Here is a 15646-nt window from a genome sequence, read left to right on the forward strand (position 1 = left end):
ATTAAACTTTTTAAAGGCACTAAATATGCATGTCTTCCCCAGCAGAAAATACCTGAAGACCAAGGGTGAAAATGACCCAAGTGAATAAACTGAAAGCAGATCAGTGTGTTGCTAGATGTTCTTCTCAAGTTGTTCAATACAAATCCTAAAACTAACTGCTTTTTGTTTTGAATGGACACAGGTCGAGGGGATATGGAGCAGAATGAATCCGATAATCGCCGAATAATTCGTTACCCAGACAGCCATCAGCTCTTTGTTGGCAACTTGCCACATGATATTGATGAAAATGAACTGAAAGAATTCTTTATGAGTAAGTGATGGGCTTTTAAATAGTTTGAAATTCATCTACTGGGTCTAGAGGATGGGAGTGAAGCTTCAGTCACTGAACATGGTATATATTAACTTTTTAAAAGCAAAGTAACAAACTTTAACATTACAAGAGGCTTTTGAGAATAACTAAACCAAATAGGCTTATTGCAGGGCCTTATTGCATAACTTCTTTTTGTATTGTTCTTTCACAGGCTTTGGAAACGTGGTGGAACTTCGCATCAATACCAAAGGAGTTGGAGGAAAACTACCAAACTTTGGCTTTGTAGTATTTGATGATTCTGAGCCAGTTCAGAGAATCTTAGTTGCGAAAGTAAGTTTGGCCATGTAGCATTTGCATATTTGTCATAGTGAGGGAAGTAATGCTACTAAAACATGAATAATGCAATATCCTTAGTTCTTACTGCTCTTTGCCAGAGTTCAAATTTCCCTTCTGATCACTGATCGAGGTCATGGAACATTTATATTTTGTTTGTAGCATATTCTGGTTCCCACTTCAGTTCTGTTCTTTAGAAGTTGCTGTCTTCTGATGGATGCTTGTAAGTTTTTAAAAACTGAGTTCCAGGTTTTTGAACAGCACTACTTTCATCACTAAATCATAGATCTAGGGCTCCTCAAAGGATCAAGCTAAACTTGAACTCAAGTGCTGAGATTAGGGGGGGAAAGAAAATTACAAAATTACCAGGGTCAGTAGATATCAGCTTCCTTTAGAGATGGAAACTTTTCAGTCCTAATAGTTTGAGAATTGAAAGTAAAATTGCGACTCCTGCAAGCTAGCAGTGGTTTTGTGGCACTGATCATAGCACGTCCCATGTCTAATCAAAATAGTTTACTAACTTATCGCAGAGTGTTCTATGGTCTCTACAGATATATAGGGTTAGAAGTTGCAAGTCACAAACTGCTAGTGAAATTTGGCATTAAGCTGTGTGCAACTGCACTGCTAATGACAGAGTAGCATGTAGGGATTACTGTTTCCATGTGTTTTATATCACTGGGACTCTCTGAAATGATGACTAACTTGGCCTTGTAAACATTTTCCCCTTCTAAGCCCATTATGTTTCGAGGAGAAGTGCGCTTGAATGTAGAAGAGAAAAAAACAAGAGCTGCCCGTGAAAGAGAGACCCGAGGCGGCGGTGATGACCGTAGGGATATTCGGCGCAATGATAGAGGGCCTGGGGGTCCCCGTGGAATAGTGGGTGGTGGAATGATGCGGGACCGTGATGGAAGAGGCCCTCCTCCCCGAGGTGGCATGGCACAGAAACTTGGCTCCGGAAGAGGAACCGGGCAAATGGAAGGCCGTTTCACAGGACAACGTCGCTGAAATCCTCCACTGTTGGCAGACAGTCTTGGCAGTGGTACATTATTCGTCGTGTTTGCATTCTTGTTAATTTTTTTGGCTTTGGAATGTGACACAGCCTTTTTGATCATTTCTTTGATGTGAAAAGCATCCTTTGGTTACCAGTTTAAATTGAGGTGGACATGCTTTCCCAAATTTCACAACAGGAGTCACACTGTTAATTTATAAATTTAGACTTGGAGAATTAAGGACAGAGAAATGACCATAAAACTATCTGCAACAAAAGTGGACTAAAGGACATGCCCAATCGAATTCAGGTCCTTTCAGTCAAAAACCCTCTGCTGCACATTTTGTGTAAGTGTTACTGTTTCTGCTTATTACTGTTGGAAACGCAGTTAGTGCAATCTGTGCAATTGGAGAAGCTTGCCTTTTTTTTCTTTTAGAACACTTGGCTCAAAACAAACTAACTTGTGTTTATGCACTCATCAAAATGCACTAATGGGTACTCTAAACTCATTTACATTGACATCTACAAGAGGCATCAGGAAAAAAATCCTTCATTTTTTTTCAGACAGAATAGCTTTTGAAATGATGCGGGCATCTGATCTGCTTGCTTTGACCAACATGTGTACACACAAACCTTAACAAGACTACAAGTATGTTCCAGAAGGAAACCTTTTAGTGGTAAACTAAACACAATCCAGAACTTCAAAGTTATGGTCCTGAGTACAAAACAAGTTCAATAGCTCATATCTAAGATTTATCTACCTGCCCCTCTTCAGTACAGGGATGGATGGCTGCTTAACACACTCCTCCTCCCCCTTTCCCCTTTAAGCGTTGTACAGTGAATTGTCTTTACTGTATTTGAGTTCTCTAGTAATGTAATAAGCATGATGGTGCCTTCTATTAATACATCATTCCAGTCTTGCTGGTGATTTTGTACAGTATAGTGTATGAATTGCAGTGCTGCAAAGCCAAACAGCTGCAAAATGTTTAAAAGAAATCATTGAAAAGTTGTATAAAAAATTGCAGTATATCACTCACCTCACCCTTCAATTAACAACTTTGGCTTTTTTTATGGAGGAGGGGAAGGAAGGGAGAAGGTAACTGAGTAGTCTCCAGATCGTCTTTTCTCTATCAAATGTAGAATTTTTATGGATATGAAGATGAAATTTCAGTTACGTTTGAAAAGTCAGCTAAGAACTTGGTACGCTTTGCCAACTTCTAATGTATGCTCATCCATAGGTTGAGGGTAAGCTTGTTCAATAACGATACTGCAATTTTCAGAGAACAGATCAGCAGCTCTATAAGTATTTGCATTTTCCAGTTTTTTGAACTTACTCATTTTGCACAAATCTTTGAACTGATGTCGACACCCATCAGGCTCTGAACTTAAGGGTAGGGGGAGACATCTTTTTATGTATTTTTACTTATAGATTCTTTAAATCTGTGAGTTTTGCTATTTCTGGATTACTGTCTGCCTAGATGCAGGTTCCAGTAAACTTCAAATGTAGCAAACGATACTGTCTAACTCCGTGCTGGAGAGTTCAGCAAGCACCAAGCTCTGATGCTTCAGGAGGGGAGAGGGTGAGAGTGTGACCACTTAAAAGCTGCTTCTGAGCATGGAAGACCTCATCACATTGCAACTAGTAGCGAATATGGCATAGTAGCGATTTTGTTTCTGCATCGTGCAACCGTTTGTGGTTTTCAAGTAAGCTGGAAGATGTTGCACACGTTTGTTTCTGATGTATTAGGCAAAGCAAGATTGCATCTGACTGTTTTTCCCCAAAACTTGAGGTCTTCCATGTTTGAGGGTAAGTCTTGCACTATTTCCATACGTTTTCTGGGACACATTGCTCAGTTTCCATTTTTATGTTTTAGTTTGTTACTCTTTCATTTTCAGATGTTACCTGGAAACATAGTACTTGAACTCCTCACCACAAATCATAACTTGACTTACGTTTGAAGCTTTTAGTCAAACTGCTGTCTTCAGCATACAGTTTACCACCAGTGTTCATGTAGCTTTTTTAAAGTATAGTGCTATAATATCCCCCTGCCATCTTCTAAATTTTTATGGCAAATGGCACTGGGGACAGTGTAACTGACAATTAGAAGCGCTACTGAGCCATTCAATTTTGGGCTTGCTTCTTGTTTAAATGCCATGGAATAAAGCTAATGGAACATCATACCCAGAAGTTTACATGGTGATTGTTCACCTACTGTACTGTGGACTCTAATGTTCTTGTCCCTCTTTCAGTAAATGTACCTCTTAAAGCAAAGTAACGGATTCATTGACCATTACTGTTAGTTGCTGATTTGTGGATGGTGGTAGTATTCTATCATTACAATCCTATTTCAACAAACTTGGCTTGCCATCTTGGCTTTAGTAGGTATAAAAGACAGTGGATTACCATCTTTATTGCTGTAATGTGTTAAGCATTATATGCTAGTAGAATCTAGTTAATTGTTGCAGGTGGAAAGTATTTTTACTTTTAAGTTTCCATTCTTGAATGTGTTTTGACTAAACATACCAATAAACTACTGATGTCTGCAGCATTTATCAATGTCGCTAATTCTCTCTTGAATGTAGGTCTGTTCTGGTGTAGCGTTATTTCAGCCCTTACTATGTAAAAGCCGATTTTTAAAAAATGCGTTTCTCAAAGTGATGTAGGATCAAAAGCTACTCCCTTAACTTGCATGTCATATGCTTCAGTAGAAACTACTCACCTAAGTAAAGCAATTTTTATATAAAGTGCGCGCTCTCGCGCACGCTGCGTGTGTGTGTGTGTGTGTGTACTTAAAAAAACCTATACTGATGGGAGTTTTTGGAGCAGGACCAAGCAACTGTTGGGGTTATGTTTGACTGGTCTGTGAACACCTGCTTGTACTCTGACAAAAAATGAACCCTGAGCTTGAATAATGCTTGAATAAGTCTAGTATTTACCCATTTTTTGTTTGACACATAATTAAATGTCAAAAACAAGTTTACAAGGCTTCTTTTGTTGCACAGGTGTAGCAAAAATTGCATTATTTACAAGTTTGTCTATCTGATGCTATCACTACTTTAAGCTTGCAATATTTATTCTGTTTAACAATATTTTTAAACCATTGTTAAATGTGTTCAGCTATTTCCTGCTGCCAAAGGTGATTAAAGGGTGGATGGTGGAGTGTTACCTGGGATTTGTTTAACTCCTGACATCTGAACTAAAATCTCTCTCTCCAGGTATTACACAATTCAGTCTCTCAATGGCCCTATATGATAAGTCAACACTTCAGTATTTGAGTAATTTTAGAGTTCTTTCCAACTGGTAAATGTAGCTCAAATCGGGATGAGTATTGTAGTCACTAACCCGTACTAAGTGACAACAGCAAAAATGTTCTTTTGAATATAATTGTCGTTACCCAAGGTATGGAGAAGGCAGATGTTTAAAAAACACTTAAATAAAACTTTCAAGTGGACTAGACTTTCTTGGTACTGGCTGCACCACCACTTATTTTATAGTGAAGTTGGGCACTTCATTTCTGCATTGCATGATCCTTCCTCTTCTGGCCTCACTCGCATTGCCAGATACTGGCAATGCCTGTGTTAATGTCAACTTTTCTTTTTTGGGAATAATTGTCCATATAAAGTATTAGGGGAAAAAATGCTCTTAATGCTAGTAGTCATGCAACGTGTTTATCATGGGAGTTGCGTATATAAAATTCCCACTTTGATTATGCTACTGGTAACAACTGTGATGTGTGCTGGAGTTAAATTTTCAGAATGTAATGCCTTTTAATGTAATGTAACTTTTTTTCATAGCAGGAATATCTGAGATTAATCAGAAAAGCCCTTTTACATTTAGTTGCTAGACAAGTTCATGGAGGATCAGTCTATCAATGGCTATTAGCCAGGATGGGCGGGGATGGTGTCCCTAGTCTCTGTTTGCCAGAAGCTGGGAATGGGTGACGGGATGGATCACTTGATGATTTACCTGTTCTGTTCATTCCCTCTGGGGCACCTGGCATTGGCCACTGTCAGAGGACAGGTTACTGGGCTAGATGGGCCTTTGGTCTGACCCAGTATGGCCGTTCTTATGTTCTTAATTCAGTTGTTGGCTATGGTAAAATTATGCAAAGGGATTGTCACAAGCTCAAAATCTGTGCCCAATCCTAAACACTATTCAGATAGGTAAACCTTTAGCTTCCTGCATTCCTTTTTTTTTATTTTTAGGACAATCCTGCCAACTAAAGTTTTAAAACAAAAAAGCAACTTGACATTTCTTGGTGGATGTTTGTATACAGATTTCTGTTTCATTAGAGATGGTGAGAGGCAGAAGAAGCAGATATTTGCTAAATGTGAAGGACGGAGAATAGCGATCATGATTTGCAGGGCCCAGTTTCCAAGCTGACATGACATACAGTAAGGTTGAAAAGGAAAAAACTCAGAATGTCTTGCCAGAGACTCACCCTGGTACAGCAATGTAATCTTAAAACTCTATTTGCATATATATATAGATATAGATAGATATTATTTATCTATATAAGTCACTGGTTGTTTCATAACAATGGCAGATTACCTGACATTTCTGTCACGTCTGGGGTGGCTCATGACTCAGATCCCATTCCTCCCCCCCCCCCCCCCCAATGCTGGTGTGTTCTATGATTGGATTTCACCAACCCAGTCACAAATGTGAACTCCCAAAGTACCTCAGTCTTACAATGGAGTCACAGACAGACCCCTTCGACACTCCACTCCATCTTGCCACCCAGGCATACACTAACAATAGCAAAATACCCATCTTACACCCAGTCTCAAGAGACTAATCACTCACCCAGCTTGAGTTGCATACTAGATCTCACACCAAAGACAATGCTGGCAGTTCACACTATAGTAAACTAAAGGTTTTTGAGCTAAGAAAAAGGAATGAAAGTTGAGAGGTTAAAGCAGGTAAAAATATATAGACAAGTGAGTCACTGTTTATACTACATCTCTGCCACCTTTTGAAATTAAGCTGCCAATTTCGCAACAGTCTCTCAGGGCTATCCAGAGTACTCTGAGATCTGACTTCTCATTTGCCTATTCTGCCCTTTTAGAATCCAAACAGTCCAGAGAGTATCTTTTCCTTATGTCCCTATTTATAGCTGCTTCCGAGGGAAACCAAGCAGACAATGTCCCCCACGTGGGAGCTTTCCTTCATGATGGGAAAGAGAGTAATGCACTTAGACTTTGCTCTTTGATTCCCCCACACAATGACCATTCCCATGAACTAGCACTTTAATAGGAAAGTTCATTTGCATTATACAAGGCTGCTCATTTGATGGGTTACTTGGTTACAGAGATTCAATGCAAATATTTGCTATTACATTATAACAGGCTGCAGATACCTGAACACTATGCATGCAGCATCCTACCAGTTTTTAATGAAGTTTAAACACTAAACACATTCTTATACATTTTTAACATACGTTGTAGGATAGTAACACAAAGTGAGCTGGTCTGTCTTCCAGCTGTGAGTTTGTCAGTTCTTAGCTGACAACTGCAGCCTTGGCCAGAGCTGGTACTTGGCTTGCCAGCAGCACAACTGCTGTTTTGTGTTATCTGTGATTGTGGGTATTTGATTCTTGGGAGCCATAATAGGCAGAAGAAAAAGTTACAGCTCCAGCATGCTTGTCTGCCATATTTGGAGTTCCACTGTCAGTGGATAGAAATACAGCCTTTAGTTAAACTATGTCATAATTATGCAACAATGGTTCTTATATTAGTCCTGGAAGACTTCACATTTCACCTGCCTGGTAGTAAAGTTGGTATGAAACTACTCTTATTAAAATGTGTTCCAGGATCATCAGCCCTCAGGGACAGGATAAACCCATGGCTGGTTATTTATGGCTCTCCTATTCATTACTCTTAATGCTCAAAGGCCACAGTAGACAGGGTTTGAGTATCACATTATCCCCTCACTGACTTAAGAGGTAAAATACCTTGTCTTTGCTATTAAGATGTCTAAACCTGTTTATGCTGGCATGTCTGCAGCCTTCTGAGTATTTCCAATACTTTAACTTGTGTGTAGTTTTACAACCATCTTCCCCAAATGTAAGTGCCTGTAGTTAGATATGTCACTCGAGTTGTCTGCGGATACCTTGCCTCAATATAAAGTGGTGTGATCTCAGACTGGTAAATTGGCTATTCTGCATGTTAAAAGGATGCAACCAAAAATAATAATAAAAGTGGAGGATTAAAAGCTGAAAGGGTCTTTTTATTCTAAATTGCTCTTTAACCATTTCAGTGTTCATTATGGGCTGAAACATCTCATAAGATGGTCACTTTGTAGCATAACAAGTTTTCTTAAATATCTAGTGCTTACAAAGATTGTGTAGGATGTCATTTTTAACTGACAAAGTAGGGAAATTTTGTAAACTTAGTCTAGTCGCTTCTTTCTTCACGCAGGGATTCTATATCTTTGAAACGAAATTGAAGTGATAGTTAAAAGTGGCTATGGAGGAGATGCATCAATTATCTTGTAAGGATCTTCATAGTATTATATGCCAGAACATATAATTATCATAATATTGGTGTGATTAATTTAGTTTTGGAAGATAGTGCTTGGGGGCTGATTAGTACTGAAAAGATTTAAACTTTGCTTTTTTTTAATGCTCTAACATTCTAATCTTGAATATTAAATTCCTGGTATAAAACACATGTCAATTCAATTAGTTTTGTGTCCAGAGGGCTTCAGGTGCTGAGTCATATACATGAGCCATCACACTGCATTCAAATACATAGGTTCAAATTATTGTGCATTTTAAAAAAGTTGTTGACAATGGCTGCATCTCAAAATTAAATCCTATTAACTATGAGAGCAGGGTTTTGCTCTGTTTCTCAAAATGTGAGTTGGTGACAAAGACCAAAAGCAGGAAGCCTTTCAGCATAAGCCATGCATTCTTTATGTAGAGTAAATGTTTAGTTCACTTGGCAATATTGAAAGTGGTGTCTTCTGTGTGTGGCCCCTTCTTGAACTTGACATATGTTGTGCAGGTCAGAGAGGGTTCCAGATGTTAATATCAGAATTGTTTAATAATCCTGTTTAATCTGTTTATAAGCACCTAAAGGATAATAAGGTAATAAGTAATAACCAACATGGATTGTCAAGAACAAATCATGCCAAATCAAACAGGCTGCGTTGATTTAAATCAACTTTTTTTTCCTGTTTGTACTTCTTACCTTGTAAAAAAAAAGATGCATTCACATTGGTTGATGTAACCATTAAAACATGTTGATATACAATTAGCGCCTTTACATTAGATTTGGTACACCTTTTTGGGAAGGTAAATTATTCTATACACTTAAGCAATTACATAGCTTAATATTTTCAGACCCTAATTGTACACTATCAGTACATTAGAAAGTAGTGAATGATATATTACTTATTTGCAAACTTTTTGCTCATGATTTGTTAAGCTGGAATTAAACATACAATACAGCATATAAGATTTATTTTTATTAAAACAACCTTAAGAGTTTTGGATACATAAACATCTTATCAAAATATTTCACATTTACAACTAAATGACCTATCAAAACAGAGGGATTAACTATTGTCAGTGAACTAAACTGATTATTTCAGGTTCACCTGGGAGAATTTTCAAACATGTCTTAAGTGAAAGTTACTGGATTTTACGTTCTTACTTGCCTAAATCTCTTGGACATTCTCCAGGTTACTTAGGCTGTCCTTCAAACTTTTAAACTAGTAGCTCTCATCTACCCCCTGGCTTCTATTCATTTTCAGCAGGTTTTGTTTTAAAAAATAAAACATTTTAAATCAAATAATTCAATGGATACTAAATTAATTTTTTCATTTTTTTCATTAACTTCAGGGGAGATAAAATTAATCTAATTTCCGCCTTTGACTGGATTACTGGCCTAATGCCTGAGAGAGAGGCTGTTGACACAGTCCCATATGATAGTCTCAGCTCACCCGTGGTCAGAGATTCCGCGGTGGCCAGAGGAAACACTATAAAGACACTGAAAGCGTATCTTAAGAAAATGGTGGATGTCACAAGCTGGGAAGAGCAAGTCACCAACTGACCCCAGTGGCACCATATCCTCCTCCAGACAGTGGCCCGCTTCGAGGAGAAGCGCCTTGGCCTCGAAGCTGAAAAGAGAGGAGGAAGGAAAAGAAATAACTTTCTCCCAGCAGGCTGCTGGCTTGCCACAAAATGTCTGTACCTACTGCAGGTGGATTTGCAGTTCCAGGATCGGACTCCTGAGTCATCTCAGGACCCATATGTAAATCTGTGGTAGAGATCACCCTTGAATCGAGGGATCACCAATCAATCACACAATAGTCTCATAAGCAAACTAGGGAATGTGATCTATATGAAGTTATAAGGTGGGTGAACAACTGATTAAAAATCTAGTTATCATTGGTTCGCTGTTGAAAATGGGGGAATATATCTAATAGGATCCCGTATGGGTCAGCCTTGGGTCCAGTACTAGTCAATGTTTTAATTAATTACTTGGATAATGGAGTGGAAAGCATGGTTATAAAAGATGTGGATAACGCCAAGCTGGGAAGGATTGCAAGCACTTTGGAGGACAGAATTAGAATTCAAAATTACCTTTACACATTGGAGAATTGGTCTGCAGTCAACAAGATGAAATTCAATCAAGACACAAAGTACTACAGAAAAATGAAATGCACAACTGCAAAATGGGGAATGATTGGAATGGTGGTAGTACTGCAGAAAAGGATCTGAACTGAACATGAGCCAATAATGTGCTGCTGTGCAAAATCAAAAAAGGCTTAACATCTTGCAAGGGTGTATTAACAGGAGTGTCATGTAAGACACGGGAGGTAATTCTGCTCTACTTGGCACTAGTAGGGCCTCAGCTGAAGTGCTGTGTCCAGTTTTGGTGCTATCCTTAAACTGGAGAGAGTCCAGAGGAGAGAAACAAAAATGATCAGAAGTTTAGAAAACCTGACCTGAGGAAAAGTTTAAAAAGACTGGGCATGTTAAGTCTTGAGGAAAGACTCAGGGGGAGGGGACTTGGTAGCACTCTTCAAATACGGTAAGGGCTGTTATAAAGAGGATGGTGATCAATTATGCTCCAAGGCCACTGAAGTTAGGACAAGAAGTAATATAATTAACTTGCAGGAGGGGAGATTTGTTAGATACTAGGAAAAACTTCCCAACTATAAGGATAGTTAAGCAGTGGACTAGGCTTCCAAGGGAGGTTGTGGCTGTTTTTTCAGAACAGATGAGAGAAACAACTTTCAGAGATGGACTTGGTTTACTTGGTCCTGCCTCCGTGCAGGGGATTGGACTGGTGACTTCTTGCGGTCCATGTTGCAGCTCTACATTTCTGTGGTCAGCTGTTTTTATTGAGTGGTTACAATGAGTGATCCTCCTGAGGGGGGCATAATTTAAAAAATGAAGTTGTATCAAGGAGACTAAAGATTAAATTATGGTATGTGCTGAGACTTTCAGCAAAACAGTCCAGCTACTTCACTGCATACATTTACTTACAAGCCTTTGAACTATTTGCTAGAGGAAAATTGTTTTTTTCAAGTGTTAGTCTTTCTTGCAGTTTGCCTGTAGAGCAGTCTGGGGTGTCTCTTCCTCTACTATGACTACAAATTCTGCATTTTGGCATCAGTGTAGACTTGACTGTGAGTAGTCAGTCTCCTTTATCTACTATTTCAGTGTATGAACACACCTAAAACCAATCTGGGGTACAGGGAAAGAATTTGGCTAATGTGACTTCAAGTGACCCACCTTATTTCATCTAAGGTGTCTTGATTTTTCTTACCCCTTCCAGATGTGGCCTGTGCCCAAGTGTGTGTGTGTGTGGGGGGGGGGGGGTGTTTTCTTTTTGCATTGGGTTGTTTGTTTCTTAAAGTAGACTGGTTTAATGGCCTTTGCTATGAAGTGAGTCCTGATGGCCTCTCCTGCGTGAGACAGTTGCCAGTTTTCCCTCCATACAGGTTTCTTTATGCCATGTTTCTAATATCTGCCTGTGAATTAATAGCTTGGCCTTTGAGGTACTCTGACTCCCTGCATGTTTATTGCAAACACATTTGATTGTATTGAACTGACAAGTAAGTGTTTCACAAACATTGTTCCACTCATTCCCACAGCGGAGCTGTTTTCTCACAGCCTGTTTCTGTATCCACCCTTCTTGACAACCATGTTTTGTTTGTGTGCCTTCTCTTGACAGGTGAATGCTTCTTTCATGCTATCATGTCTGCTGCAGCTAACAACTTTTGGGGAAATCCAGCATTGCTGCCCCAAACTATGTAAGAGGTTCTGAGTGTCTGTTTAGCAATGTCAGTATTCTCCTCTTGGTGCCCCAGCTGAGTCCAGCACGGATGCTTGGATGGGGGAGCTTTTTCTTCTGTTTGCTATTCTGATACAGAAAGGTTCATGCTGCTCAAGGACAGAAGTGGTGGAGGGGCAGTCCTGGATTAATTTCCATGAGCCAGTGCTGCTCACTAAAACATTGATTCAGAGAACAAGGAAGGTCTTGCAAAATGTCACTATGGTAAGGATGGCCCAGAGCTAAGGGAAGTATTCAGGTGTGAGCAGGACTGACCATTATATTTGCCTGCAGCAGCATTGGAGGCACTTATATCACACTTCTCCCTGCTTTGTCCAACTGCCTCTAGACTGGGGTAAGCCCTGATTGCCCAGTTAGCTTACTTGTTTGAATATATGTTAGAACATGCAACAGTCTGTACTTGCTGATTGACACGAAGTTTTGGTCAATCCGGAACATCATGCCCCTTGCTCCTGTTGCCTCTTCTTAGCTTGGCTCATCCTTGCCCTTTGCCATCCTTTCTCGTGCCAATCTTTTGTTCACCTTTTCCTCTGGCAAATGACCTGTATTTGCATCTATCCAGCAGGCCACACTTTCAAAATCTACAGCTTCTGGATCTCCAGGACCGTTGGCCTCATTTCCTGCAATGGAATTTATCATGCGACTTTTTTTTCCTTCCCATCTTGATCTGTAGTGGGATACGAAGCTGGTTGCTGGTTTCCAGTTTCCCTTTAAGGGGCATCACCTTCTACTCATTGATTTAATGTAACTTCAGCTATCTCCCTATGTTCATTTTGTTGGGTGAGGGGGACGATAATAGACTGTTGCCCGTGTGAACAAGCATGCTGGGAGGCCAGATGCACAGTGTCAACTGTAACTTTGTTTGAAGCACTCTTACAATAGCTTTTCAGTTGGAAACAAAGGTTGCTCTGTTGGTGCCAGGGGTGGTACCAAGAACTTGCAGTAACTAGGTTACCATAGGCTATCCCTATGGCTGGAAATCACTTCAGCATTTGTATGCAATAAAATGAGGAAGAGAAAAGTTCTTTGTGTAATATTGGGGGAGAGCGATGCCAAGGAAATAATAGGGAAAGGATGGAAGGATTAAATAGTTCTAACTGTGGCTTGGCTGATTGCCATCAGCTACAGCAGGTGGCTGTGATTACAGCCCTCATGCTGTAGGCAAGCAATAAAACAATCAAGGAATCTGAGTGTGTGCCTAGAGGGAGGTTAATGTTTCACTGTCCTAAACAGGCTGTAATGTGTAATCAAGGCCCCAGGTACCGTGCTGCAAACTTGACCTAACTCTGCAGTGAACATTACTTCACCCTGTTGTAGACTAGCAATTGAGGCGCAGCTTTTGGTCATTTGAGAATATTAGCATAATCTGTTAATAACCAGAGAGGTTTCTTCTCTATGGCTTCATATTTTTAAAGTTTTTCATGTTATAGTAACTGTTTTCTCTCGCTGCTGTATCTTATGGCACTTGTGTCAATTCAATGTGCAAAAACAGGGTCCCTTGCTCAAGGCTGGTGCCTGTATTTCACACGACCAGACCTTTCTCAAGCCTTGTGTCTGAGAATAAAATGCTGCACACTATTTTGCAGTAGGATTTACTTAGCCGCTAGTTACTCTAGTTTCTTATCAGTCTTTGCTCCCTTGCTCTAGTCAGCTAGGTCTCAAGTCTCTTTCAAGTTTGTCCATATGGCAAGGCAACTGTTTTTCCACTGATACTAGTTGGTGACCTGGGTGCTTTTACATAAGCAGGGGTGGTGATTAATTTAATGGTTTTATATCACTGAAGTAAGTCTAATGAATGATAAGAGGACACTACTCCCACCCAAGCTACATCCATTTGCAATAGCTTCCAAAGAGCATGCAAATCTCTGCTTGGCCTATTCAGTCAGATGAGACACTGCAAACTATCTGCATCATAGGCTGCAATTCCCATCATTTCTGGCTGATGAAAGGATGCTAACAATTCCCTATAGCAATTCATAATGCCCAAGGGGCAGCATTGGTCTGCCCTCTAGCTCTAGATCAAGTGTAGTGAGATTAAATACCATGGCTCTGAGCCTCCTGTCCTCATCAGTCCACGTTCCCCCTCAGGAATGAGGCTTATGTAAAAGGTGGGAAACAAATGCTGACATTACTGTAAAGGCTGCAGGTACTTTGATTGCCTTAGGGCATGATTCTCAAATTTCTCTGCGGGTAACTCCTTTCACACAGCAAACCTAGGAGGGTGACACCTCCCCCCCCCTTAAATATATTTTTAAAAAGTTTTAAAATTTATAACACTGTTATAAATGCTGAAAGCAAAGTGGGGTTTGTGGGTGGAGGCTGATAACTCACAGCCTGTCCCCACCCATGGTAAAACCTTGCAACCCCCACTGTGAGAGCCTGTTCTCTAAGCCAGGGACTGGACTTAAAATGGTGCAAAAAAGCACTGTCCCTCCATCGTACTGTTCAGCTGTTGTGTCTTCATCCTGTTTCTACTCAGGGCTGGCTCCATGCCCCAGCGTGCCAAGTGTGTGCTTCGGGTGGCATGCCGTGGGGGGCGCTCTGCTGGTCGCCGGGAGGGCGGCAGGCGCTCCGGTGGACCTCCCCCAGGTGTGTCTGCGGAGGGTCTCCTGGTCCTGCGGCTCCAGTGGAGCAGCCGTAAGCACGCCTGTGGGAGGCCCTCCTGAGCCCCGGGACCGGCACGTGGCAGACCGCCCTCTGCAGCGTGCTGCTGGGCTTGGGGCGGTGAAATGGCTAGAGCCAGCCCTGTTTCTACCCATGCTGAATTAGATGGTTTAAATCAGGAAGAAGGGATGAGGCGTTTGTCCAGCTGTGAGGCAGGACCTAGGAAGACAGACAATCAGCTTTGATGTGGTTGAGGGTATAACAGACTCTGGAAGGAACACTCTACCTGCCCAAATCTGGTTAGAGCTATTATCACTATTACATGTTAATAACTGTCTTTCAGGAAGATGTAACTCAGTTTTTCTCAAACTTGTGTATTGCTGACCCCTTTCACATAGCAAGCCTCTGAGTGTGACTACCCCACCCCCTAATTTTTTTAAGTATCTTTAACACCATTATAAATGCTAGAGCTAAAGTAAGATTTGGGGTGGAGGCTGACAGCTTATAGGACCCCTGCCCCAATCACCTCATGACCCTGAGGGGTCCCAGCCCCCAGTTTCAGAACCCCTGGGGTAACTGGAATGCTTTTGTATAAGCAACTGCCTCTACCTAAGGGCAACTAGCCTTTCTTATAATGCTATAGGGTGACCAGACAGCACCTGTGAAAAATTGGGACAGCGACGTAATAGGAACCTGTATAAGAAAAAGACCCCAAACTCAGGCCTGTCCCTATGCAATCGGGACATCTGGTCACCCTGTAACGCTGACAGAGAGAAAACCCTTCTAACTTCATTAAAACATGAAAGGCTCAGTAGGCACCCACCATAATGTCGCAGGGGGCAGCTAGACGAGGTGCCAGTACTTTGAGCTGGTACGTGACTCCCTCCGAAAGGCCCCGAGGCGCCCCTCGCTGCCGGCTTTCCCAGAGCCCTCGCGGAGCGCGGCACTCGCTTTGGAGGAGCGGGGCTCGCCGCGATCTCCCTTGCACGCGCTCGGGGTTCGGCCCCAGCCGGGGCTGGCAGCACCGCTGCCCAGCGGACGCGTCCCCTGGGCCTGTCCCCCGGGGTCTCAGCGGGGGCGAAGGCGGCCCTGGGCGCAGC

At 41.3% G+C, this 15646-nt stretch overlaps 2 protein-coding genes and 1 long non-coding RNA gene across 5 annotated transcripts in view; 2 read left to right on the forward strand and 1 right to left on the reverse strand.

Moving 5' to 3' along the window:
• Positions 1–4180, forward strand: part of G3BP2 (G3BP stress granule assembly factor 2) — a 50923-nt gene extending 46743 nt beyond the window's left edge. For all 3 annotated transcript variants that reach the window (XM_032762328.2, XM_032762329.2, XM_075066066.1), the window contains 3 exons: positions 182–310; positions 522–640; positions 1376–4180. In XM_032762328.2, coding sequence (XP_032618219.1) covers positions 182–310; positions 522–640; positions 1376–1648 — 521 coding nt within the window. In that variant the 3' untranslated portion in view covers positions 1649–4180. The remainder of the gene's footprint in view (positions 1–181; positions 311–521; positions 641–1375) is intronic.
• A 4909-nt stretch (positions 4181–9089) lies between these two features.
• Positions 9090–15643, reverse strand: LOC142046860 (uncharacterized). The gene is made up of 2 exons (XR_012655907.1): positions 15370–15643; positions 9090–9756 (listed from the first exon to the last, which is right to left on the reverse strand). It is a non-coding gene; the product is annotated as an uncharacterized LOC142046860 (long non-coding RNA).
• CDKL2 (cyclin dependent kinase like 2) overlaps positions 9970–15646 on the forward strand; it is a 42754-nt gene continuing 37077 nt past the window's right edge. The window contains exon 1 of the mRNA XM_032762327.2: positions 9970–9993. The gene's annotated coding sequence lies outside the window, so the exon portion shown is untranslated. The remainder of the gene's footprint in view (positions 9994–15646) is intronic.

Source organism: Chelonoidis abingdonii, chromosome 5, assembly GCF_003597395.2.
Source record: "Chelonoidis abingdonii isolate Lonesome George chromosome 5, CheloAbing_2.0, whole genome shotgun sequence".
Classification (NCBI taxonomy): Eukaryota; Metazoa; Chordata; order Testudines; family Testudinidae; genus Chelonoidis; species Chelonoidis abingdonii.